The 25,645-nt window shown below is 41.8% G+C and overlaps 1 protein-coding gene across 1 annotated transcript; it reads right to left on the bottom strand.

Annotated features, from left to right (window-relative positions):
• Positions 1-1,261: 1,261 nt before the first annotated feature.
• On the bottom strand, positions 1,262-9,974 carry LOC124135133. The gene is made up of 4 exons (XM_048389393.1): positions 9,845-9,974; positions 7,688-7,801; positions 6,231-6,413; positions 1,262-3,282 (listed from the first exon to the last, which is right to left on the bottom strand). The coding sequence occupies exons 1-4, from the start codon at positions 9,891-9,893 to the stop codon at positions 2,996-2,998; spliced, it is 633 nt and encodes a 210-aa protein (XP_048245350.1). The 5' UTR covers positions 9,894-9,974; the 3' UTR covers positions 1,262-2,995.
• Positions 9,975-25,645: the final 15,671 nt, after the last annotated feature.

Raw genomic sequence — 25,645 nt, 5'->3', positions numbered from 1 at the left:
ATCTATAAGAGATATTCCTCTTTAGATGTCTCTATTTGATTTATCACCAGATTTATGTAATGGACAGATTATACTCTTACCCCATGAAGATGGGAAGGAACCAGTAGAGAATATTTGATTAAAAATCTTGGTGAGAGAATAGGTGCAAGAAGGTTACTGCAGGATTTAATAAATTCATTTGGTATGCCATCTGGACCTGGGGATTTGTTAGTAGGTAGATTTTTTATGTGGGATAATATTTCTTGTTCAGAGATGGGATGGTTTAAACTATCGGAGGCAGAGGGGGCAGAATCATCATAGAGTGGATACTGGGTGCTATTGTCAATGGATAAAAGTGATCTAAAATGGTCAAACCATTGCTGGCATGAAATATTTTCAGAAATTGTGTTACCAAATTTGTTTTCTTTAATGATTTTCCAGAAAAAACTTGGGCCAGATCTAGCTGCGACTAATTTGTCCCTCTGAGTTTGTAGATACTGCTGTTTTTTGGAATTGAAACTTTTCTTAAACAAGCGTCTAAAATATCTAAAGCGGTCTAGATCAGCATTGTGGTGTCTATGGGCTCTGAGAGCAGCATACTTATCATGTTTCAAGTTTTCAAGATCTTGTCCCACCATGGTGGCTGACATAATGTTAATGGTTTGCGGAATTGTGTATAAAGTTTTTTGGTATGGTCAGCAGCACATTGGATATATATAGCACATTAACTATATGAACTAGGGCACTCTCTACATTAGTATCAATCATATCACATAGTGCAGATGTAATATCATAAAAGCCAGCTTTAAAATTATCAAAGAAAGAGTTACCAGAGTCTCTACTCCAGACATACCTATACCATTTACATGGCTCAGTACTGACATCTTGCGGAAGATCATTTTGTGGCAATTTACAATCAGGTTCATATAAACAGTTAAAATCTAGATTAAGACTGCAGTATAATGGAAAGTGGCATGAATTATCTCTTGTACCAATACCAAAGTCAGTTACATGGGCAAACAGGGATGATGAAGCTAACATATAATCAACAACACTTGCTCAATTGTGTGTTACACAAGTGAACTCTCCTCTCTGATCATTAAAGAACCTGCCATTAAAGACGTGAAGATTAAAAGAACGACAAAGTTCTGCTAGCTTAACACCATGATTGTGGGTTCACCAAAGTGCTTAACGTGCTCACTCACTCACTACTCTCATTTTGATCTTGTGATTTATAACACATCGACCGCATGCACGTACATAGCGTTAGTACCTTTCGTTATTCCTGTACATCTGCTTCATAATCAATAGTTTAGTTTTGGGCCTTTTATTCGAATGTGAAGCAAACAAATACAACCCCATTTCTCATCGGACACTGTATTGGTTTTAGTGATGAATCACGAAATATGTTAAAAGAGCAACAGAATTGCCCGTAATGCAATCAATGGTTTCTACTAATTAATGTACTTGAAAGACATTCGCTTTGTTATCTCAACCAACAAGTCTGCTTTTATCGGAAGGGTAAGACAAACTTTCCCTTTCCTCGAACACTTGCTTTTCAGTGATCCATTCATATAATGTGTTATGTAAACTAATATTTTGTCTAGTTATCCTTTGGCGTTGACGTTTACATACACAATCAAAGTTGAGCTATGCCTTATTTTCGAATGTTTAGCAAACACAGACCTAATTTGCTCTGCACAATGTCGTGAGGACACTGTATTGTGTTTGGCATGATTCTCTAAAATTGGTTTAAAGAAACACATAGTAAACATAATATAATAAAGGATAGAGTTGCTACTAATGACTCGTCCGTTGATGTACTTAGGGACTGGCCTTTTTATATTGTGCTGGGAGGATGAGTGTTGGGGGTCAGGGCGATGGGATTTTTTATGGGTATTATTTATTATAATAAATTATACATATGAATGAAATACTGGAACTTATCAGAGACGATAGATCAAGTTATCAGTCACTAGTGACTGATACCGGAACTACTTTCTCCTGAATCAAAACATTAAAGAGTTATCCATTTTAAACAGGAATGTTTAATTATGACAAACAAAAATATCCACGAAACTTAATACTCGATATGAAATAAAATATTTCGCATAACATATATTACCAGGGCTAATTTTCTTCACGAACTATATTCTTTTCGCAAAACCCTTTATACGCGGTGGTAAAGGGGCGACAGGGAGAACTTAGTAATTTATCAGAAACTGTTTTCGAAAAAAATATATAAATTGCAAGTAATAAAAATAAAACATGTATATATTAAATAGAAAATTCAATGTGTTTTCTCAAATACCACTTTTATCTCATCTCGTGAAGTGGGGAGAGTCTATGTAAATATTAGACTCTCCCCTCTTCACTCGAAGACGCACCCAGCAATATTCCAGCTATATGAAGGCGGTCTGTAAATAGTCGAGTCTGGACCAGACAATCCAGTGCTTGACATCATGAGCATCGATCCACGTAATTGGCATACGATGACATGTATCAACCAAGTCAGCGGGCCTGACCACCCGATCCCGTACCAATCTTTGAGCATGCTCCATTATTGATCGAGTCATCTCAAACGTTTTATTCTTGACTACACGCCCCTGTCGTCTTTCGTGGTTGCTTACAGCCTTACAATACACATGTTCAACTGATTGCCATGTCAAACCGAGTCCTTCTTCTCTCATATCCATCCATAACCATCACTTGAAACCTCTTTGTATTTCTGTAATTATATGGTATTTTCGAGGGGCATCTAATATAAGGCGCCGCAATTCGCTGTGCAAAGTTGTGTTCCTTGTGCACGCCAGAAACCTTTGATCGTGCGTTCGAATCCCGGTTGGCCCGATTTCTTGGTTTATGTGCTCAAGGATTTCCCCCAAGAGATTAACGTCTAAGATCTGCATCACAGCACGCCGTGATATGACTGGAATACTGTTCAAAGCGACGTTTAACCTAATCCACTCACTGCTGTTTTTGAACAGCCCCACTCATTTTGGAGGGTAGAGCTGGTTTAACTGTAGTATGTAACTGGCAGAACATGAAACACTTTTTTCCACACGCTTCCACCCTCGGCTGTTTTGAACCCGCTTCGAACAACGTTGTAATAAAGAAAGCACTTCCTAGTGACTTGATCATGGGCAAGGTATGAACACCCCGGCACCCTCAAGCACATGTCCGAGCACTCCAAGAGGTTGGTGTCTTGAGCCGAGTCCAGGATCCCAACTCTGTCCACTGACGTAGACCAACGAGAAAAAAATGCTTTCACTTGAACCGGGCAAGGTACCAGGAGACTTGAATCTGTAAATTGGAGCATCAGTGCCAGTGATATATACTATCCAAAAAGAAACGCATAGGTGTTACTGATATGTCAAAACGAAAGTAATACCTTTTGTATTCATATTATCGTCAAAATATGTATAAATATTGGTAAGAGCATCAATTGACACATTCAGTTTGCAACAAATCCATTTGGCTTGAAAATGTTGCCTTTGATGTGATTTTTTTAGAATGAGTAAGAAATGCATCGCCACGACGTAACAAGTGGCATCTTGCACGTTGACATTGAGCAGGAAAAGCATGCAGTGTTTGGCATTAAAAAACAAGCTTGCTTTCGGAAATAGGCATTCGTTCAGAAGGTGTTTCCAAGCCAAATGAACATGCCGCGTCTTGATGCTGCCACAAGGAACATCGCAATTGGAAGACTGCAGGCTGGAGAGTCCCAATCTTCTGTTGCCCGACGTCTGAATGTTAGCCAAAGCACAATTTCACGGCTTGCAGCTCGCTACAACCAAACAGGCACAACAAATGACCGTCCCCGTACAGGAAGACCTAGAGTCACCACACCAGCCCAGGATCGCTACATCCGGGTCCTCCATTTGCGTGACCGTACTGCTACGGATGAGAGCACTGCAGCCAGGGTGCCAGGACTTAGGAGGGTATCAGGCCAGACTGTACGAAACAGGCTGAGAGAACATGGACTGAGAGCCAGGAGACCCTACGTCGGGAACGTGCTACGTCGTCACCATCGTGCTCATCGTCTCCGTTGGTGTAACAACGTGACTGCCTGGAACCTTCGCAACTGGCGACGCATTTGGTTTAACGATGAGTCCAGATTCCTGTTGCAGAGACGTTGTGGTAGGAACCGGGTCTACAGACGTGAATCATGAACGTTATGGCCCTAACTGCGTGCGTCAAGTGGACAGATTTGGTGGAGGGAGTGTGATGATGTGGGCGGCAATATACTACACTGATCGTACCGATCTTGTCCACGTGCAGGGAAAGCTGTAGGCTGTACACTACAGAGACACCATCCTGCTACCACACCTCCTGCCAGCCATTGACGTCCAACGTGAGAGTTTCCAGCAGGACAACGCCCGGCCCCACACGGCACGTGTCACAAAGACCTTTCTCGCTGCTAAGAAAGTCAACGCGCTCCCCTGGCCGTCCCGTTCCCCGGATCTTAACCCAATAGCGCAACTGGGGGATGAACTTGATCGCCGTCAGCGTCAACATCAACCCCAAACTCTCCAGGCACTAGCTGCATTTCTGCAGGAGGAGTGGCGGAGGATTCCCCAGGCCGTTATTCAGCGTCTCATCCAGTCCATGAAAAGGCGTGTGAGAGCTGCTATTAGTGCACGTAGTGGGCACAACAGATATTGATACTCCATTCACGTCTGAGGAATATTGTGAATGCCTAAACTCAAGTTATGGACATGATTGTATAGACATTGATCTCTCCTAAACGGATGTAAAATTTCATGTACTCAAGTTCATTTCCTACCAAGTTATTCATGTTTGAATATACACCATTTTCTCAGCAAATACGGGTTATGCTTCTCTTTTTTTGAATAGTATATTTAGGTCAGGCGAGGTGAAACTGGGTTTACCGTCGCGTCTACGATTATTGCACTTATATAGCGACATGCATGCTTGTCCTGACTAATGTCGGTCTTATAGTGCTAGCCCACTGAGATGCCATGCCGTAGATTCACATGAATACCCCACTCAACTCAGTATACTGACTCTGTGCCGACCAGTCCTTGTTTTACCACACTAATGCCGAGCGCCAGGCAAGGTAACAACAAGTACCAACTTTTATCGTCTTTTTGGTATGACACCAAACGTTCCGTTCTCCGGGCAGATCCACTAGATCACGGTGGCGGTAAACCCATCTCACTCACAAAACACATTCACTTGATATTGATAACTCACGTTTTCAATTATACATTTTACAAATTAATGAAAGGAGCAACATATATGTGCATACTGGTAAATTTAATTTATCTTGTCAGTTTGATATTGTGATACATCTCATGGGTGCATACCAATCAGCGTCCAAACATGGATATGAATTATACGCGGATGTGTCAAACGTTTATAGATTACAACAAGCGTCATCAGAAGATGACTAATCCCCTCGGCCCCCACAAATTCGAGAAAGAAAAAATCATCTGACTGTTACTTAAAGTCCAACTTGATGAGACAATTTCTATCTAATCTGTCTGTCCGTACAGAAGAGCAGTTATTGAGCATTAAAGACCATGGATTTGGGATTCGGAACTTTGTATTTCTATGTCAGTCGCACACCACTATGAACAGAGTCAAAGTCAAACATTTTGCTGTGGAAACAGTAAAAATGTAGATTTTAAAAGTCCCTTAATAGCAAAAGGCATCAGCTGCTGGCAACCTCGTCTTTGTGATGGCACAGTTTCAAGAAAGAGTACCTATTAGGTTTAGAGAGATGGTCCGGACAAACACACCACTATGAACAGTCAAAGTCAAACTTGTTGTCATGAAAATGGAAAAAATATAAATTCTAGACACCCCTAAGTAGCAAAAGGAACCATTGACAACAGGGTCTTTTTGTGTGCAAAGTGTCATGAAAGAATACCAATTAGTTTTAGAGATATGGTCCGTTCAAACACGCCACGATGAAGAGTCAAGGTCAAACTTCTTCCCTCTAAATAGAAAAAACATCACATCAGCCCTTGATTCTCCCGTGTTTCCATGGAAACAGAAAAAACAAACACATTTCTGAACAATACCTTGACAGCAAAAGGCACCTCTTCAGCCCTCGGTTAATACATACACCTAACCCCACCCCACACCCACACCCACCCCACACCCACCCCACCCGTGTGGGGGGGGGGGGGGGGGGGTAAGCTAGACTTCGTGACCTGATAAAAGAGAGTGTCGAAGTATTCCTTTTCCATTCTACAATCGGTTGGAAACGTGCGGCTACTCACCATAAGTACAAATCGGTGGTTGACCCTCTTCCCTCCATATCCCTGATGCGTCACACACCCGAAGCCCGACGTCTCCATCGTTACGGTATCCATGGCGACATATGTACGTCACTCGATCAAGGTATCTCCGCCGACCAACAGGTATAGCGTTTGGATAGGGTTCATGAGGGGGGCACGTGACAGCTGTAAAATGTATTGAACACATGTGAGCGAGTGAGTGACTGGGTTTAACGACGCTTTTAACAGTATTCCAGTTATCTAACGGTGACCACTTAGTTGAAACCCGTGAGCACGAAGATGTAGCAGACAAATTCAGAAACGAAGTTGGGTCAAAAGGAGGATCGAACCCACAATAATAGGACTTGGCGTGCCCAAGGGACGCATCTATGCATGGTGAATTGCGGCGCCTTAATCGACTGGGTCAGCCGTGACCCTTGTAAACATGTAATAACTAGTATATATTCAGTATGGTCAAAGTGAAGAATAACTGTTATTATGCTCTTTTTCATCATTCTGCTATATTTAGAAACCTATACAATTAAGCAAAAAAAGTTTTTTATGAATATCATAGGAAAAGTGTTTCATGATTTTAACATGTTATCAATTTATAAAAATCAACAATCTTACAAAGTTTCCATTAGAGGGTCATAAATAACAATTATATTGTCAAACACCTTTTTTAAATGGTAACTCAATGGATGTAACTGAGAAAGGGTGTACATTTACTCTGAACACGAGCTATGGAGGCATACGACGGTGACACTTACTGTGTCTTAGGGAACAATATGTGTGGATGCATATGGCGGTGACACTTACTCTGATGGAACAACAGGTGTGGAGGCACATGACGGTGACACTTACTCTGAGGGAACAACCGGTGTGGAGGCATATGACGGTGACACTTACTGTGTCTTAGGGAACAATATGTGTGGATGCATATGGCGGTGACACTTACTCTGATGGAACAACAGGTGTGGAGGCACATGACGGTAACACTTACTATGTCTTAGGGAACAATATGTGTGGATGCATATGGCGGTGACACTTACTCTGATGGAACAACAGGTGTGGAGGCATATGAAGGTAACACTTACTGTGTCTTAGGGAACAACAGGTGTGGAGGCATATGATGGTGACACTTACTCTGAGGGAACAACAGGTGTGGAGGCACGTGACGGTGACACTTGCTCTGATTGAACAACAGGTGTGGTGGCATATGACGGTGACACTTACTCTGAGGGAACAACAGGTGTGGAGGCATATGACGGTGACACTTACTCTGAGGGAACAACAGGTGTGGAGGCATATGACGGTGACACTTACTCTGACTGAACAACAGGTGTGGAGGCATATGACGGTGACACTTACTCTGACTGAACAACAGTTGTGGAGCATATGACGGTGACACTTACCCTGAGGGAACAACAGGTGTGGAGGCATATGACGTTGACACTTACTCTGTCTGAGCGAACATGTATGAGGACACGTTGTAGCTAGGTCTTTGGTCTCACAGAATCCCCTCGATGCATTGAAGGAACACTGGCAGTGTGTGTCAGCACCTTCACCTGCAGCTGAATGCCAATCAACACTATAGGTCATGATGTTCTTTGAAATAACTGGCTCAGAAAGGCATGCATACAACACATAGTGTGGTAACTTCAGTAACTAAGTGCCGCTGAAGTGATTCAACAAGTACCGTATTCGACGTAATAAGCGCCCAGGGCGCTCTCAAAATTAGAAATAGGGGGCTCTTATTAGAATATAATTTTGGTGAAAAAAAGAGAGTTGAAAGATAAATTTCGTGGTTTATGCTGACAACCTGAAACGTTTATATGCGACAGATATATTTTTTTCCAGAATTTAATTGCCCATAATTAAGGGTGTATATAACACACGAGTGCGTATTATACGCGAATAAATAAGTCTTTTGTACATTGATCAATCGGAAGGGGTGCTAATTGGGATAGTTCACTAACCAATATATTAGCAAATATCGCCGTGGGCGCTTATTAAAGCGAGGCGCTTATTACGTCGAATACGGTAATCGCGATTGTAAGTACAACACCCGAAGGGCCGAGGCTTCATACCATTTTCAGCAACATACGGAGGCGAGGACCTTCTCGAAAATTTACACAACATTCCCGAAATCGGTTTTTTTTACTGTGTGAGTCGCTGCTGCACGTGGAGTATTTCCTCTATTGCTGCTAAAAGTGCAGCAAGGTCGGACGCGTGTTTTGCTTTTTTCATGCATGGTGCGATGATGTTTATACTATAGTGGGGTTCAAAGCGAATATTCTGTCAAAAATATTTTGTTAAGAACATGTTAACGTGGATTATTTGAAATATTGAGCCCTTAACAACGATACATATGATTCTCCTGTTTTTCATTTTTTCTGTTCATTCAGTGAGCGAGGGAGATGGGTTCAACGCCGCTTTGAACAGTATTCCATTTACATCACGGCGTGTCAGCTTAATGTCGTATTTAAAGCGCGAAGTGATGCAGGTCTTAGACGTTTACCACTTTGGTGAAACCCATGAACACGGGTATTGTGTTGACATACCTAAAATCATAATCGGGGCGAATCGATATTTGAACAATCATCGGTTTCTGGCATGCCCAAGGGACGCAACCCTGCACAGCGAATTAGGGTGCCTTAGACGAAGTGGTCGTCTGTGTGCCCAACGCTGCTTTGAACAGTAATTTAGTTATAACATGAAATGTTAGCTTGATATAAAGGGAAAGACCAAAATGATACAAGCCTTAGACGTTTGTCACTTTTGTGAAACCCCGATCACGAGTCTGGTACAAACAAATCCTAGAAACATACTACGAGCGAATTATAATAGGTAGCATGAGAGAAGTGCATTAGAGATTTTATTTATGCTTGTCGTAAGAGGTGACTAACGGTTTCGAACATGATTGATTGTTTGTTGTATAACGCCGCCCTCGGCAATATTCCGGCTGTATGATGGCGGTTTGTAAATAATCGAGTCTGTGACAGACAATCAAGTGATTCATATCATGAGCATAGATCCACGCGATTGGGATACGATGACATGCATCACCAAATCAGCGAGCCTGACCACCCGATCCCGTTAGTTGCCTCTTACGACGAGCATAGTCGCCTTTCACGGCAAGCATGGGTTGCTGAAGTCCTATTCTACCCTGGATCTCGGGACTTGCTACATGGTGCACCAGCAGGGTTTCCTTTGTCGCTGGCGACAGTTAGTATTTTAGCCAAAAATTATAACGGCAAATATTCTACGTTTAAACCGTTCTTATAATGGCATGGACCTACGATAGTAACCATGACATTATGAGTGAGTGAGTATGGTTTTACGCCGCTTTTAGCAATATTCCAGCAACATCACGGCGGGGGACACCAGAAATGGGCTTCACACATTGTACCCATGTCGGGAATCGAACCTTGGTCTTCGGCGTGACGAGCGAACGCTTTAACCACTAGGCTACCCGACCGCCCCCATGTCATTATGAGCCAAATACATTGAAAAATAGATGGCCATAGAAAACCGTCAAGGTTGTACATTTCAAAATTGGCCCTTCTCATACCTCGCCCTTTCCAGTCACAATAATAGCACAAGAAGATCATCACCTGAGCACTCGGAGGCGGTGTTGCAGGACATAGCACAGGAACACATCATGGAGTTCGGATTGAGGACGCACTCGTGTATCCCTTTCCAGAAGTTGCATAGAGAATAGTCATCTGTGCACCCCGCTGATGCTGAAACACATACAGTAATTAGTGAAGGTTTGTTTGCTTGTCTAACGCCGCACTCAGCAGTCTTACAGCTATATGACGGCGGTCTGTAAATAATCGAGTCTGGACCAGACAATCCAGTGATTGACATCATGAGCATCGATCCACGCAATTGGGTACGATGACATGCTTCAACCAAGTCAGCGAGCCTGACCACCCGATCCCGTTAGTCACCTCTTACAAGCACAGTCGCCTTTTACGGCAAGCATGGGTTGTTGAAGATGTATTCTACCCCGGATCTTCGCCAGTGAGTACAGGAATGTGAAAACTCATAGTATCGGACAGTAACGCGCGCCATGTTGACACGCTCTTAAATTCCTTCTGAATGTCTACCAGGAAATCTCATGAATAACTTAATAAGACCGTTGCGAATTTCCGTTGTTCTGAGCAGTATTTCAGTTCTCTCACGGTATGTCATCTAATATTGGAAGAAAGCCCGAAACATCGCATTTCTACGCATGCGTAGTGGGGCCACGATGAATTTTATTTTTGTCTAAGTATCTCCTACGTAGGACTTAGTATCTTCTACTTAGGACTTAGTATCTTCTATGTAGGACTTAGTATCTCCCACGTAAGACTTACTATCTCCTACGTAGGACTTAATCTCTCCCACGTAAGACTTACTATCTCCAACGTAGGACTTATTATCTCCTACGTAGGACTTAGTATCTCCTACGTAGGACTTAGTATCTCTTACGTAGGAATTTCTATCTCCTACGTAGGATATACTAAGTCCGACGTAGTAGGGCCACAGTGAATTTGTTTTTGTCTAAGAATCTCCTACGTAGGACTTAGTATCTCCTACGTAGGACTTAGTATCTCCTACGTAGGACTTAGTATCTCTTACGTAGGAATTACTATCTCCTACGTAGGAGATACTTAGTCCGACGTGGGAGATACTAAGTCCTACGTAGAAGATCCTAAGTCCTACGTAGGAGATTCTTAGACAAAAAAAGATCCGCCGTGGTCCTACTACGCTTCCGTACATTTCCTTGACATTTACCAATATTGTTGATATGTTGTTGACAAACTTACGATCAGCTGATACTTGAACAGTGCGGGACACAAACCAGCACAACGAACTTTGCATATACTGCAGTAATTACCGTACATAGTTGGTACGTTAACCTGGAACAAGCCATCACGTACGAAATAATGAGCAAGGTTAAGGATGTGTATTTAAGAGTCTCAACGAGCAGATTCTGTCATGTAAAGAACACAGCGATTAGCCTTTGCTTTTGTTTCATAAATATTTCCATCCCACTTTCAACCTAACTCTCTTTGTTATTGTACAGTAAACTTTGTAATCAATGTAAGACCAGTTTTTCTCCACCACAATTTTAATCGTAGAATATATGTTCATTTAACTTTGGCTAAATTTGTCAATAATCGCCAACAACTGAAGGGATGATGGAAATCCTGCTGGGGTCAATGCAGCTAGCTCAGTTTCTGTAAGTCGCCAAGTATGTGGCCTACCTTCAGTTGCTGGCGATCTATAGCCCTTTTTTGATATTGTACAGTTACATATAGTGATATATTTTTATGGTTGTATGCTAGTTTCAAAAAAACAACCTGGGATATTCTAGTTATTTTACTGTCCATCGATGACATTTAGTTTGGTTTGTTGTGTTACGCCGCACTCAGCAACATTCCAGCTATATGACGGCGGTCTGTTATTAGTCCACTCTGGATCAGACAATCCTGCGATTTACCTGGGTTGCTGAAGACCTATTCTACCAGAGATCTTCACGGGTCTCCCATCCATCGATGACAGGTTTTTATTTAAACTCTCGTCACGATGTGGCTGAAATATTGCCGACGAGACTCACTCACTCACTCGTCGCTATATGGCTGAAATAATGCAGATACGACGTTAAATCACTCACTTGTAATCAATGGAACAAACATGTCACTTTTTCATGAAATCCGCTACGACTGATCAAAGTCAGACAGAGAGGGAGGCTGAATTATGTTTGCTTGTTTGTTGTTTAACGCCACATTCAGCAATATTCCCGCTATATGACGGCGGTCTGTAAATAATCGAGTCTGGACCAGACAATCCAGTGGTTGATATCATGAGCATCGTTCCACGCAATTGGTATCGATGACATGCATCAACCAAGTCAGCGAACCTGACCACCCGATCCTGTTAGTCGCATTTTACCACAAGCATAGTCACCTTTCACGGCAAGCATGGGTTGCCGAAGACCCATTCTAACCCGAATCTTCACGGGTCGGGCTGGGTTATATGTCGACACTTCTGTGCACTGGACCAGGTATGAAGAGCTGGTCTTCGCATGAAATTGAGAAATACTTGAGTGGAAGGAACAATATTCACTTTGACACAAAACATGTACAAAGATGTTAAATCCTGTTATGGTTCAAGACGATATATCACATTTTTCTATGGTAAGGAAAAAAGAAATTTTGTCCCCACTTCTGCTTTCAACATTTCTGAACGACTTAGAAATATTTTTTCATCAAAAACTTTGTAGTGATTACAACTTGAGCATATCACTGATAACCTAACATTGTATCAAAAATGTCTCGTTCTGTACACGGGTGATCCGTTCTTCTCGCAGAATGAGTCACAAATGGCCCAGTCGTCTAAGGTGCCGCTATTCGATGTGCAGAGTTGGGTCCCTTGGACAAGCCAGAAACCTATGATTTTGGGTTCAAATCCCGGTTCGCCCCGATTATGTTCCTAGGTTTGTCAGCGCCATACCCATGCTCGTGGCTTTCACCAAAGTGGTAAACGTCCGAGACCTGCATCACTTCGGGCTTTCCTCCCACATTAAGCTGACACGCCGTGATGTAACTGGAATACTGTGTAACACAACTCACTCACTTCTATTAGAAACCCATGTAAATTTACCACGTTCGATAGATTATGTTGCCAATTATAACCAAAAAAACGATGTTGACGGTAAACACTGAGAAGACCAGCCTCTACTATCTTGGACCAGTGATGTGAAATTTCTTTCTGAAGGTATATAGTATTTTATTTTTTTTAAACTACTCTTGATCGTTGTTTATCATACTGCAGCGAGAGTCAACTATGAAAGGCGCAGCCCCGAGTGGTTAATTCTCCCTGCAATGTTGTTCTGTACGATAAACAACGACCACGAGTCGTTTATTTGTTCTGATATAATAACATTTATATGCAGACTCTTTTAGGACGTTTAGTAAAAAGTACACGCTTTTAAAAATATTTACCAGTATTATAATAATGATGATTCCCTGAATACAATCAGACGACAAATCCATTTTATGAACAGGGGAGCTATGTTTGGTATTTCACGGATATTCTTACAATTCTCACAGCAATTATATGTATCGTTCACCCTAATACAGATTGCCATATCTCGCCCACTTACGGCTGAGATCGTTGGGCCATTGCGTTTTTCTGTGTTGCCCAGCTACATATGTGGACAGGAACTCACTAGACACTTCCGTCTCAAAAATAACGTGTCCAATCTACAACAATTTCTTATCGTGAAATAAACCATGTTTCGGCCTTCATTGTTCTTTGCGTACCTATCTTATATAAAGGACCCCCCCCTCTTTCGAAAATTAATTACTTCATCCAGATCACTTCTCCATACATATGCTTTATTTCAGACCAAGAAATCATATAGCCTGGAAGAGGGCTGCACCCCCCACCCCCCAACCCCCCAACCGCAGCCCCCACACTGGAACACAAAGTGTGTACTTAATGCGATTCACTCGCGTCACGAGCGAATGCTTTAACCACAAAGCTATCCCATCGCCTCTTAACAACATCTCAAACTCAAGAACCTACATGTAACCAAGTTCTTAAAGCATCTTAACGTGAATCTCAAATCACTCATTGTCATCTTGCTGAACATATTGTATAGTGATATATTCCTTTCGTACTCATGGACCGCTACTCATGGTGGTTCTCTTTCAGAAATTTACTTCAGTTATATTCAACCTGCATACTTAAAACCTAATCTATAAACACGAACGTCAACTAAAGTATCTGGCGGCATAACAGTTCTTTTGTTGAAACGGCTTCTTGTGTATTATTCAAACAGTTTTCCCATGACAACAACAAACAGTGCCTGTTTGGATTTTTTTCTAGGCTGATCTGAAAACAGTATTGTCATGAAACCAAAAAATGTTTACACAGAGCCGTGTGTAGCAATAGGCTTTGTAAAGAACCATGACATCGAAATAGCTCAGAGCTAGAGTGCCAAAGTTCGAAATGGAAAACAAACTGTTCTCCATATACACAATATGTGTTTGCCTGTCTTTGACGTAAGAGGGGCACTGATGGCCCGGTCCGCAATTCATTGTGAAGAAAACCTTTATTTGGGGTTCGGGTTTTGAGTTCGAATCCCGGTTCGCCGAGATTGTTTCTAGATTTGCCAGCACCATACCCGTGATCTTTTCAGCGAAGTGGTAAACGTCTGAGACCTGCATCTCTTTCTTCCCATATTCACACATGAGACCCGTGAAGATCCGGGGTAGAATAGGTCTTCAGCAACCCATGCTTGCCGTAGAAGGCGACTATGCTTGTCGTAAAAGGCGACTAACGGGATCGGGTGGTCAGGCTCGCTGACTTGGTTGATGCATGTTGTCGATCCCAATTGCGTGGATCGATGCTCATGATATTAATCACTGGATTGTCTGGTCCAGATTCGATTATTTACAGACTCGATTTTTTACAGACCGCCGTCATATAGCTTGAATATTGGTGAGTGCGGCGTAAAACAACAAACCAACCAAACCAACCTCCCACATTAAGCTGACAAACTATCCTCTTGTTTGTTTTTCTACGAATTCCATACAGATATTTAAATTTAGATAACAGTGGATATGCACATGAGTAACAGTTTCCCAACGATGTCGATAAGATCTATTTTAGCCTTATTACTGAAATCACAAAGTTGACGAAAGGACACGACGACTCATACGACGTCGCCAATCAGAAATGAGCACGAGAAACATACGGCCTGAAAAGATGTTGATGTTTGTTGTTTAACGCCGCACTCACCAATATTCAAGCTATATGACGGCGGTCTGTAAATAATCGAGTCTGGACAAGACAATCCAGTGATTGACATTATGAGCATCGATACACGCAATAGGGATACGATGACATGCATCAACCAAGTCAGCGAACCTGACCACCCGATCCTGTTAGTCGCCTCTTACGACAAGAATAGTCGCCTTTTACGGCAAGAATGGGTTGCTGAAGACCTAATCTAAAGGCCACACGACCAAAACATATATTTTGATAACTCTTGATGAGGGAAAAGAAAGTGTTTCAACACAGTTATGATGCGATATTAAGTATTTAACTCGGATTCCAATCATCTTGTCAAGACAAAGTCAAACGAATAGTTTGAATACGATAAGGGTTGACATTCACTAGTATGACCATCGTTAGCATTCTATTCTACCTTTAGAAGAAAAGACTATATATGTTACAGCTAACGTGCAAAAGCAGCCAATATGTGCAAATTGACTGAAATACCAGGCAGAGTATTTGACACATAGACTGAACATTGTAATTGTAACACACAAAAATCTTTATTGACATGACATATCACAGGATATGAACCGGCACTATACCTCTTTGATCTAACAACATGTACCTGCACATGTACATGTAAAAACAATAATCACATAATGGGTAGGTTTCTCGGCAGGATAAAGCCAAAGGATAAAAACGATATCCAATGAGGTCATATGCGGATAGAGATGCAAATATCAAAGGTCAAGTAGGGACTACTTTCAGTGTTTATAAACAAACATGGCGTCGCCCTTTTCATTCGGCGAACGAGTCAGCATTAACCATCGGGAATCGGTATAAACTAAAGGGATAATTGCTATCATTATCAAAAGAACAGTTTTATATACTGAAAATCAGTGTCTAACTGTGACGTAGCAAAGGCATTTTATAAGTTTTGGCAACTTTGGAGATATAAATTTCGAAGCAATTTTGCGAGGGCACTAGGCCAAGCCAAGCGGGATCAGTAGCCATATCTGTGCTTGTAGACCTCTGCAGCTTGAAACCTTAAAATAGCTTCTTCTTTTTTAAAAATTCCACAAATTTAAATAGTTGGATTTGGTCGAAATATGTTACCTTGTTTCGTTTTGACCCTGTTTGTACATGTGACTGCACTTCTTAACGTTATGACAGGACAGGCCGACTGTCAACAACGTCTGAACGTGGCCGTGACGTCCCATAGACTAGGGTTAGTGTAGCTTCCCTTTGACATAGGGCAGTTACTCAAGCGGACAGACCGATGGATTGCCGCGAAAGGCAAGTAAAAACAATTGTTGTTTTGCGTATATGTTGCTTCGCCACTGTATAAGAAAGTTCTTTATTAACAGATTTCTGTTGGAACTATATTGGCTACTGTCACTGTCCGACTGACACATCACTTACCCTGTGACGTAATAAATATCGATGCGCGCATTCCAGGAAAATTCGCAATGTTTCGGTAATGTTTGTGAGAGAGGGAAAGCGATTTTCAAGCACAGAATTAAAGAATGACATTTAATGATCAAGAGGTTATCACGCTTGTGTGTTTGGGGATGGTGAATATCCTGTATTAGACTAAGGCTCGCTAAATACAATGTTAATTCCCAATGCAGGATATTTACCATTCCCAAACACTCTCGCGTGATAACCTCTATGTACAGGATCACGGAGCACACATGAATTGGTTCTTGTTTGGACAGGCATGAAATTAGCTGTCACATTTTAGTCAAGATTGATTTTTGTTTTGTTTGTTGTTTAACGCCGCACTCTGCAGTATTCCAGCTATATGACGGCGGTCTGTAAATAATCAAGTCTGGACCAGACAATCCAGACATTGACATCATGAGCATCGATCGATACACGATGAAATGCATCAACCAAGTCAGCGGGCCTGACCACCCGATCCCGTTAGTCGCCTCTTACGACAAGCGACCCGTGAAGATTCCGGGGTAGAATAGGTCTTCAGCAACCCATGCTCGCCGTAAAAGGTAACTATGCTTGTCGTAAAAGGCGACTAACGGGATGGGTTGGTCAGGCTCGCTGACTTGGTTGAAGCATGTCATCGATCCCAATTGCGCGGATCGATGCTCATGATATAAATCACTGGATTGTCTGGTCCAGATTCGATTATTTACAGACCGCCGTCATATAGCTGGAATATTGCTGAGTGCGGCGTTAAACAACAAACCAAATCAAACCAAATCTTATGACATGCAGAAAGCGGAAGCCGAAAAGTGACAAGAATAACCAAGAAAGGTATTAAGAATGTTGTGGCTATGTTGGCATGGTGCGTTACTTATAAAAATATATATTCTGAAACACCATTAAACATTTTAACGATTCCTCAAGGGAAGTTTTATTCTATTACTCGTTTGGTGTTAACGCAATTCTTGATGCTCAAAGTCTTATACTATCACAAATGATAATTACAAATAGATCCCTTGAGGCCATGCGACAAGAAACCAATGTGGTCATGAAATGGAACTGGCCAAAGTCGTTGGTTGGCTGGTTGTTTAACGCCGCAACCAGCAACATTACAGCTATATGACGGCGGTCTATAAATAATCGCGTCTGGACCAGACAATCCAGTGATTAATATCATTAGCATCGAACTACACACTTGGGATCGACAACATGCATCAACCAAGTCAGCGAGCCTGACCATCCGATTCCCTTAGTCGCCTCTTACGATAAGAAGAGTCACCTTTAACGGCAAGCATGGGTTGCTGGAGACCTGTTCTACCCCGGAATCTTCACGGGTCCTGGCCAAAGGACAGGCCAAAGTCAAGGATATGGGGTTCATGTCGGTATGTTTTAATTATTGCTTGTTAACTTAAGTTACAGATCTATACATGAGTTGAGACCAAAATAGTTAACATTGTATCAGATGTGACAGTCCCCGTACACGGTGTCCTGATTGGTTGGTTGGTTTGTTGTTTAACGCCGCACTCAGCAATATTCAAGCTATATGACCGCGGTCTGTAAATATTTGAGTCTGGACCAGACAGTCCAGTGATTAATATCATGAGCATCGATCCACGCAATTGGGATCAATGACATGCATCAACCAAGTAAGCGAGCCTGACCACCCGATCCCGTTAGTCGCCTTTTACGACAAGCATAGTCACCTTTTACGGCAAGCATGGATTGCTGAAGACCTTTTGACGTTAGCGAAACAATACGCCATATCAACTGTCAGCTATCATGTTCCAAGCAAGGACATGACTTCGCGACATTACTGTGAATCAGCGGTGCAGAATTCATGTTGCCAGTGTCATATAATATGGACAATTAGCAGCAGATCAATGTGCAATAAATATTTAATATTATCCGGTGCTTTGTTTGTGCTCTTTCGCAGTTTCAAATCAATATTATGACATGTGCATGCGGTTGAAACGTTGAAACGTTGAAACAGACATCATAGAACATTGATGCTATCGTTGTCTGAAGTGAACTAAACTGAACTCTATTCGCTTTTGGCCGCTATCCGTGGGATAAGAGGTTTACAGGAGGAATATTTAACGGCATTAAACATCACGCTCCATACAAAACATATAACAATATATAATTATATACATGGCGAGTTTGTTTACAAACAGCATCTTCGGGGAAACGATTTGGTTATGATACAACCAACATTTGCATGTTTACGTAATACAGTAAACTACGGTTATAACGAACACGCTTATAACGAACTAACGGATATAACGAACTAACTTTTTAGTCCCGACTATATGCTGTAGTTATGCTGTATATATGCTTATAACAAATTACGGTTATAACGAACTAAAATTAGTAGTCCCTTTGAGTTCGTTATAACCGTAGTTTACTGTATTCAGAATTTGGGGTTGGAGAAAAACTCATTCAGTTTTATCATGCAAGGTCTTACTATATGGCAGGAATGTAAGTAAATATTGTCTTTCTGTTTGAAAGTGATCACATTTAAACAGGTAGTGAAACTCCTTACCTGTTACTTACATAATTTTCAAATCCTATTGCTATGTTCTACGTTTTGCCACATGCCTGTTTCAATTGGAAAGCAATGATTAGAAATCCCAAGCTGCAATATTTCACCATCTTTCTCGCAAACTGTAATTGATTTTCAAAACATAAATTATCCATAAATATTGAATATATTTAACATTTTGATGATAAGGATACTAGTATATAGAGTGTTAGAACAAACCTTATAATATTCTTAAGCAAAAAAGCACTAATATCACAATTTTAGTTGCATATACATGAAAGACAGACATAATCAGGACTAATCTAAATATACGGAATCCAACCGTTAATTAAACCATGAGAGAGAACGAGAGAAGTTTAGGTATTGTAGTTTATACATACAGTCAAGTCCCGTTAATCCGACATGGTTGGTTGCATACAATTATGTCGGATGAACGAGTATATCGGATAAACGAAATTAAATAGTTTCAATGTTCTTGATCGAAAATCGGACAATATGTATATGACACTGAAATATGCTACATTTTCTTTGCTTTAGTCAAGCCCAAAAAATATTGATCTGGCCGTGGCTGCGGTATATATATAAAAGGTCCCCTACCTAGTTCACCGTATACCATATACAATGGAGTTGGGTTTCTCAGAAAGGGTACATGGAGTGTTTGCAAAAAAAAATTCGAAACTCCATATTTCCCAGCCATACAATAAAATAGAATCAACCATTGAATGTATTACAACCAAGTGTATATCTAATGATACATTAAGCTCTTTTCTTCTTTTCAGTATGAAATACACAGCTTTTGGATGTTTGTTTTGAATTAATATTTTTGGTTTTGGTGAATTTATTAAGCATGTGAAATGTAACTCCGAAATATTTATACTCGTCAACATTTTTAATAATTTTTGTTTGACAGTGAAAATATATGTATAATATTTTTTGAACATTTTGTTTTTGAAAAATTGATCCATTGTTCACAAGAGTTTACCACTAACGTGGCTATATCCCCCACCCCTGTTGAAGAATTTATGACATAATTAAATCTAAACAAACCCATGTTGCCATGGAAACGTAAAAAATAAATATTTCTAAAATTTCCCAATAGCAAAAGCCACCAGTTCAGCATGTACCTGACAGACCTGCAAAGTTTGATGAAAACATATTGAACAGTTTATGAGTTATGCTCCGGAAACTAACCCTACCCTCACAGAACCTAAGTCCATCTTGTTGCCATGGAAACGTAAAAAATAAAAATTTATAAAATTTCTCAATAGCAAAAGGCACCAGTTCAGCATGTACCTGACAGACCTGCAAAGTTTGATGAAAAAATATTGAACGGTTTATGAGTTATGCTCCGAAAACGAAACGTGACGGACGGACGGACGGACGGACTTCGTTGGGCGGGGGATAAAAATATTGCAAGAAAATTAATGCATATTTTGATGTTTTCCTTTCGGCTTGTTTTTCCTTTCGGTAGAACGACACTATCATCTTCATGGAGCAAAAGATGATATCTCAGTACTATGTTGATACTCTCCTCGCGAATTATATTGTTACGCAATGATTTTTTTAGAGAAATGTTTCGATTATGTTACACATAACCTAAATACAACAATAGTGTATGCAGAAAATGTTAATCGTCTGTTACATGTTTGCGAGATAACACGCGAGAAAGCGAAAAACACGTGCACCACGGACAACTGCAAATGCACGTGTGGGTAAGGGTATAAAATGATTGCAACGGCAAGTCAGACATCCACAGTAATAAAAAAACACAAAAGAAATAACACGACTCACAGTCGAACAACGTGAACGAGCCTTGGGTATGGTACAGATGGGAGCCACCCACGCCCATATTGCACGAACCTTCGGTTTCTCCCGTGTTGCCGTTACCAACTGATGCAACGTTACAGACAGACAGGGCGGACCGCTGACAGCTCAAGAACAGGCAGACCCAGGGTGACCACGCCCCATGATGACCGGTACTTGCGTACCTTGCCCCTCCGAAATCGCTTCCTGACAGTGACGTCATCGGCGAAAAATGCCTTAGGTCACACGGTTAGTCGACAGACAGTGGCCAGGAGACTTAAGGCTCATGGAATCAGGGCGTTTAGACCATACAGAGGACAGTTATTGACAGCGCAACATCGTCGTCTGCGATTGAGATGGGCCCGGACTGTACGACGTTGGCAACGACGTGACTGGCAGAGGGTTGTCTTCACTGACGAAAGTCGATCTGTATGTTTAGGGCTGATGGAAGACAACGTGTTTACCGCCGAAGGGTGAACGAACGGCGGCGTGTTGCGTGCAGGAGGTCGTACCATATGGTGGTGGGATTGTCATGGTGTGGGGAGGGATCTGTGGGCAGGAGAGGACACCGCTGGTCATCGTTGACGGAAACTTGACTGCTCAGCGTTACATGGATAACGTTCTTCGTCCAGTGGTGTCATTTATCAGCATGACAACGCTAGAGCCCATACAGCCAGAATTGTCACTAACTTCCTCGCAGCCAACAACGTGAACGGCCTGCCGTGGCCTGCACGCTCACCCGACATTTCCCCCATAGAACACCTCTGGGACTTGATGGATCGTCGTGTTCGACAACGACCACACTCTCCAGCCAACCATCTTCCCGAGGCAAGTGAGTTAACTGACTATAAAAGTCCAGTTGTCACCCTTGCCGAACTAGGCAGGTATTATGGAGTTGGCTGGACTAACGAGTCTTTGCATAGTCAAATCAAAATCGCGCACCGAAATCGAAATCCGGTTCGTTAACTGTCGTGCAGATTTCGGTCGATTGCAGGATTTGCAAAACATAAGCACCGCCATCTCGTTGTCAGCAGATATTTTCCAAATCTTTTCATGTGTTTCATCAAGGTGCTCACGTGATTTGATGTGTTTCGCGATGTAAGACCCGTTTTATCACAATATAGATCTTGATTATCGATCAGATCGTCCTGACTGGGCGCCACCATTTTGGGTGACACAAACGCAAGTGATACGAGAGGTGGAATCTCATTGGTCCATAGGAGAGGCATAGAGGGGACATAACTGGTAATAGCCACCGGTGGCGCTACGATCAAGCCCAGGAATTCCAGCCTAGTTCGGCAAGGGTGGAAACTAGACTTCTAAAGTCAGTTAACTCTCTTGCTTCGGGAAGATGCAGCCAACCGGCAAGAACTGATCTTGGCCCTCCAAGAAGAATGGCGTCAAATCCCACGTGACCTCATCAGACGACTGACTTTTTCTGTGCGTCGAAGAGTTTTTGCGTGTATTGAGGCATTTGGTGGTCACACACGCTACTAATGACTTGTTATTGAACTTGAGCGATTGTTTATGTACTCTGTCTATTGTTCATGATTCTGAAAGCTGGAGTTTTGTACCACACCCAACTTTTAATTTGGGGGCTCTGACGTCATTCTCGGTCGCGGTATGATTGTCATTTTCAGTTTTGATTATGTTGATATATTGATCTTCTCAATACACTTCATGCTTGTATGTTTTGTTGTTTTTGAGCAAGAGTGATTTCAAACTCTGGTAAAGTGTCTTTTGGACGTCAGTTTATATACACAACGTAGTTTATCTTTTCTAGGTTTAAGTAATTATAGAACTGGAATACTGCGGCGCTAAACAACAAACCAACCAACTTCTGAAAGTAAGCCAATGCTGTCTTACAAGGACGTACGTTGAGTGTTTGTGACTGAAATAAATAATTTCCCAAAACACGTAAGTAGTGAGTTCATTTGTGGAAATCCAGTGCAGCCACCAAATACCAATATTTGAATATAAATCTGAAAACGTTTGATCCACTGCTTTTTCCGTTACATGAAATGTTGTGTGATTCATGAACATCATCAGCTTGTACAATGGCATTCCCCGCACACAACACTTAAATGAGACCATATTTCTGGTAAGTGCTTGTTCTTGTTTTACAGGGGGGGCACGGGTGGCCCAGTCGTCTGAGGCGCCGCGATTCGCTGTGCAGAGTTGCGTATTTTGGGCGTGCCAGAAACCTATGATTGTGGGTTCGAATCCCGGTTCGCCCCGATTATGTTTCTAGGTTCGCCCCGATTATGTTGTCAGCACCATACCCGTGCTCGTGGGTTTCACCGAAGTGGTAAACGTCTAAGACCTGCATCACTTTGGGCTTTCACGCCGCGATATAACTGGAATAGTGTTAAAAGCGGCGTTAAACCCAACTCACTCACTCACTCTTGTTTTACAGTCCCATTTGCAATTACAGCAGATGATGTCCAGGACTGCTGAAAGTGTTGAAGCCTGATCTGTCTGTATTAGTAAGCAAGTCCATCTATCCTGTGTCCCCCCCCCCCCCCCCCCCCCCCCCCCCCCCGATGGGCTGTAATGGGTTGTAATGGCGGCAGTGTTGGTGGCTCACATGTGGTAGGTTCTTTGTCACCTTCTCACAAAATCACTTGTGCCTTAAGCTATCCATTCCTTCCTCCTTACATCACATAAAGGCACAAGTTAATGTTCGCCTGTTTTGTATGTACAGAAGTGCACCCAGATCTATCCAGTTAGTCACCCAGACGTGCAATAAAGTGCTGTTTGTTTTTTGCGTTGTTCATGAATGCTTCCTTCTTCGATCGAATGACCATTTCCTGTGAAATAAACTGTCACTCCACTACAGTACTGTTCATACTTGAACTACCAGCACTGTTCCAGTAAGAACTCTGTAGTCACCCGCCAGCATTGTTTGAATTATCTGCAGGCCAGGAAGGCAACCCTTGCTGATGCTATCTGGAAAACCCTCCAAGTTAAACAACAATAACCTGGAAATGTGGCTTGGGAAAGGGTCTAGCAGTAAAGACAATCATGAATGATGCCTTGTTCTGCCATCAGGCTAAACATTTTAGCCAAACAGGGAAACTGGGGATGAAAAAGTCATCACCGAAGCAGGTGAACATATGTCTTTATCTGGCGGATATGGCGGATATAAGGTGGAAGGACTGCATAGCTTATGATACAAGCGATGTTATGGAGAAGGTGGCGAATAACTGATCACATGCAGAGCCATACACTCTGCCAGCAACCTCTGCAGTCGCAAGATACCACAGCCCCCATGTCAACTACCTGATAAAGGAGTGGAAAGGGTCCAATGTGAATCCATTTGAGCGGGGATGGCACAGGACAGATGGACGTTGCTTATCAACACAGTCAGATCAGACTGCAGCACCTTCAGCGCTCCTTGATATTATCTGCTGTAATTTCAAAGAAAGACTGTAACACGCGAAGATGCACTTTTCGGAAATATGGTCTCACTTGCAAAGTTTGTGTGCAGGGAATACCATGGTACAAGCTGTACCAATAAACAGTTACCAGACTTCTTGGGGGATGACAAACCTGTTGAGACTTTCGAGGTACATGTATATAATGAACCTGCAACGTCAAGCTGCAGCACTCACTGTGACATTTTTTCCACTGTTCATCACGTAATAATGTTCCTGGATCACACAATCATGTGACGTAATGCGCAGTGGATATGAAGTTTCAGATTTATATTCAAATATTGGTATTTGGTGGTTATATTGAATTTCAGCAACTGAACTACAAGGGAGATAACTCATCGACTTCTTGTGAAACAACTGGTTTGGGGTAAATTCTGAGAGGACCTCATATAGGTCATCCTTGTTTCCAACAAGTATTAACAGGAATGAAAACGAAACTTGTTATAGCCTTTATTGTCATGTTAATAAGTAGATTCAGACAACAACAGTCAAACATTGATATCTAAACTCGCCACAACATGTCATTTAAGAGATAAATATTGATATTTGGTGGTCATATTGGATTTATTCAAATGATTGAGTATTCTACATACATCCTTGGGTCTGTTCACCCCAATGTAGAAGTTCAAATCACTCAAATATGTCATCAGAGACCAACAATGTCTTGACATTGTATGTCTAGCCATCAAACTCTTGGCGGCCATCGTGGAATGTTGGGCCACCAGGGGGCTCTGGTGACGGTATTTCTTATCTAAAAGTGTTAACTATACTTCAGCGAGTTAGTGTGCCAAGTTATATGCATAAAAGTCCTAGCACACTGTTTTAGAGATAAACGATTCAACAGTGTAAACACACATTTAGGAAACTTGGCGGCCATCTTGAAATTGGCGGCCATCTTGAATTTTTGCAGATTTGTCAATAATCGAAAACGTTCAGGAGTTGTGAATATCATTTTAGAAACATAACATGGATATTTCGCAAGACAACACATGCTTATTTTCATCAAAACATTGACCCTCATCTGACATATTGAATATATATTGTAATTGGTGGCCATATTGGATTATGCAAATTAGACATATTTCCCAAACTGGGATTGCTTGGGACTTTTAGTATGTTGTTTTCGGGACCTTGTAGAAATGCATTATGGTAAAATAAATTCTGTTGCAATTTGTTCCAAGTTTAGTGAAAAAATGGCCTAGATTCCCCGGACTATAAGGCATTTTAGTCGTTAAGTGTTTGGTATTCATCATCCAGGCCAATGGCATTGCTGAATTTTTTAAGGAGGAATGTTGTAAGCCAGACGGGGTTGGGAAAGGTTTGGGACGTGACTGTGCATCCCATTTCATGATCACCCATACGTCCGTGACACCTGCGTGATACAATTGCTAAGATATCATGTCTGCATGAAC

The sequence above is a fragment of the Haliotis rufescens genome, unplaced genomic scaffold (genome assembly GCF_023055435.1).
Source record: "Haliotis rufescens isolate VD_foot unplaced genomic scaffold, xgHalRufe1.0.p SCAF_10, whole genome shotgun sequence".
In the NCBI taxonomy this organism is placed as follows: Eukaryota; Metazoa; Mollusca; class Gastropoda; order Lepetellida; family Haliotidae; genus Haliotis; species Haliotis rufescens.
This window is presented reverse-complemented; position numbering and strand designations above follow the sequence as displayed.

Coding starts and splice junctions, on each gene's coding strand:
- LOC124135133 (XM_048389393.1), bottom strand. CDS start 9,893: ATGATGTGTTCCTGTGCTATGTCCTGCAACACCGCCTCCGAGTGCTCA. Junction 7,802..9,844: donor CACCGCCTCCGAGTGCTCAG/GTGATGATCTTC, acceptor ATTGGCATTCAG/CTGCAGGTGAAGGTGCTGAC. Junction 6,414..7,687: donor TACATGTTCGCTCAGACAGA/GTAAGTGTCAAC, acceptor TACATTTTACAG/CTGTCACGTGCCCCCCTCAT.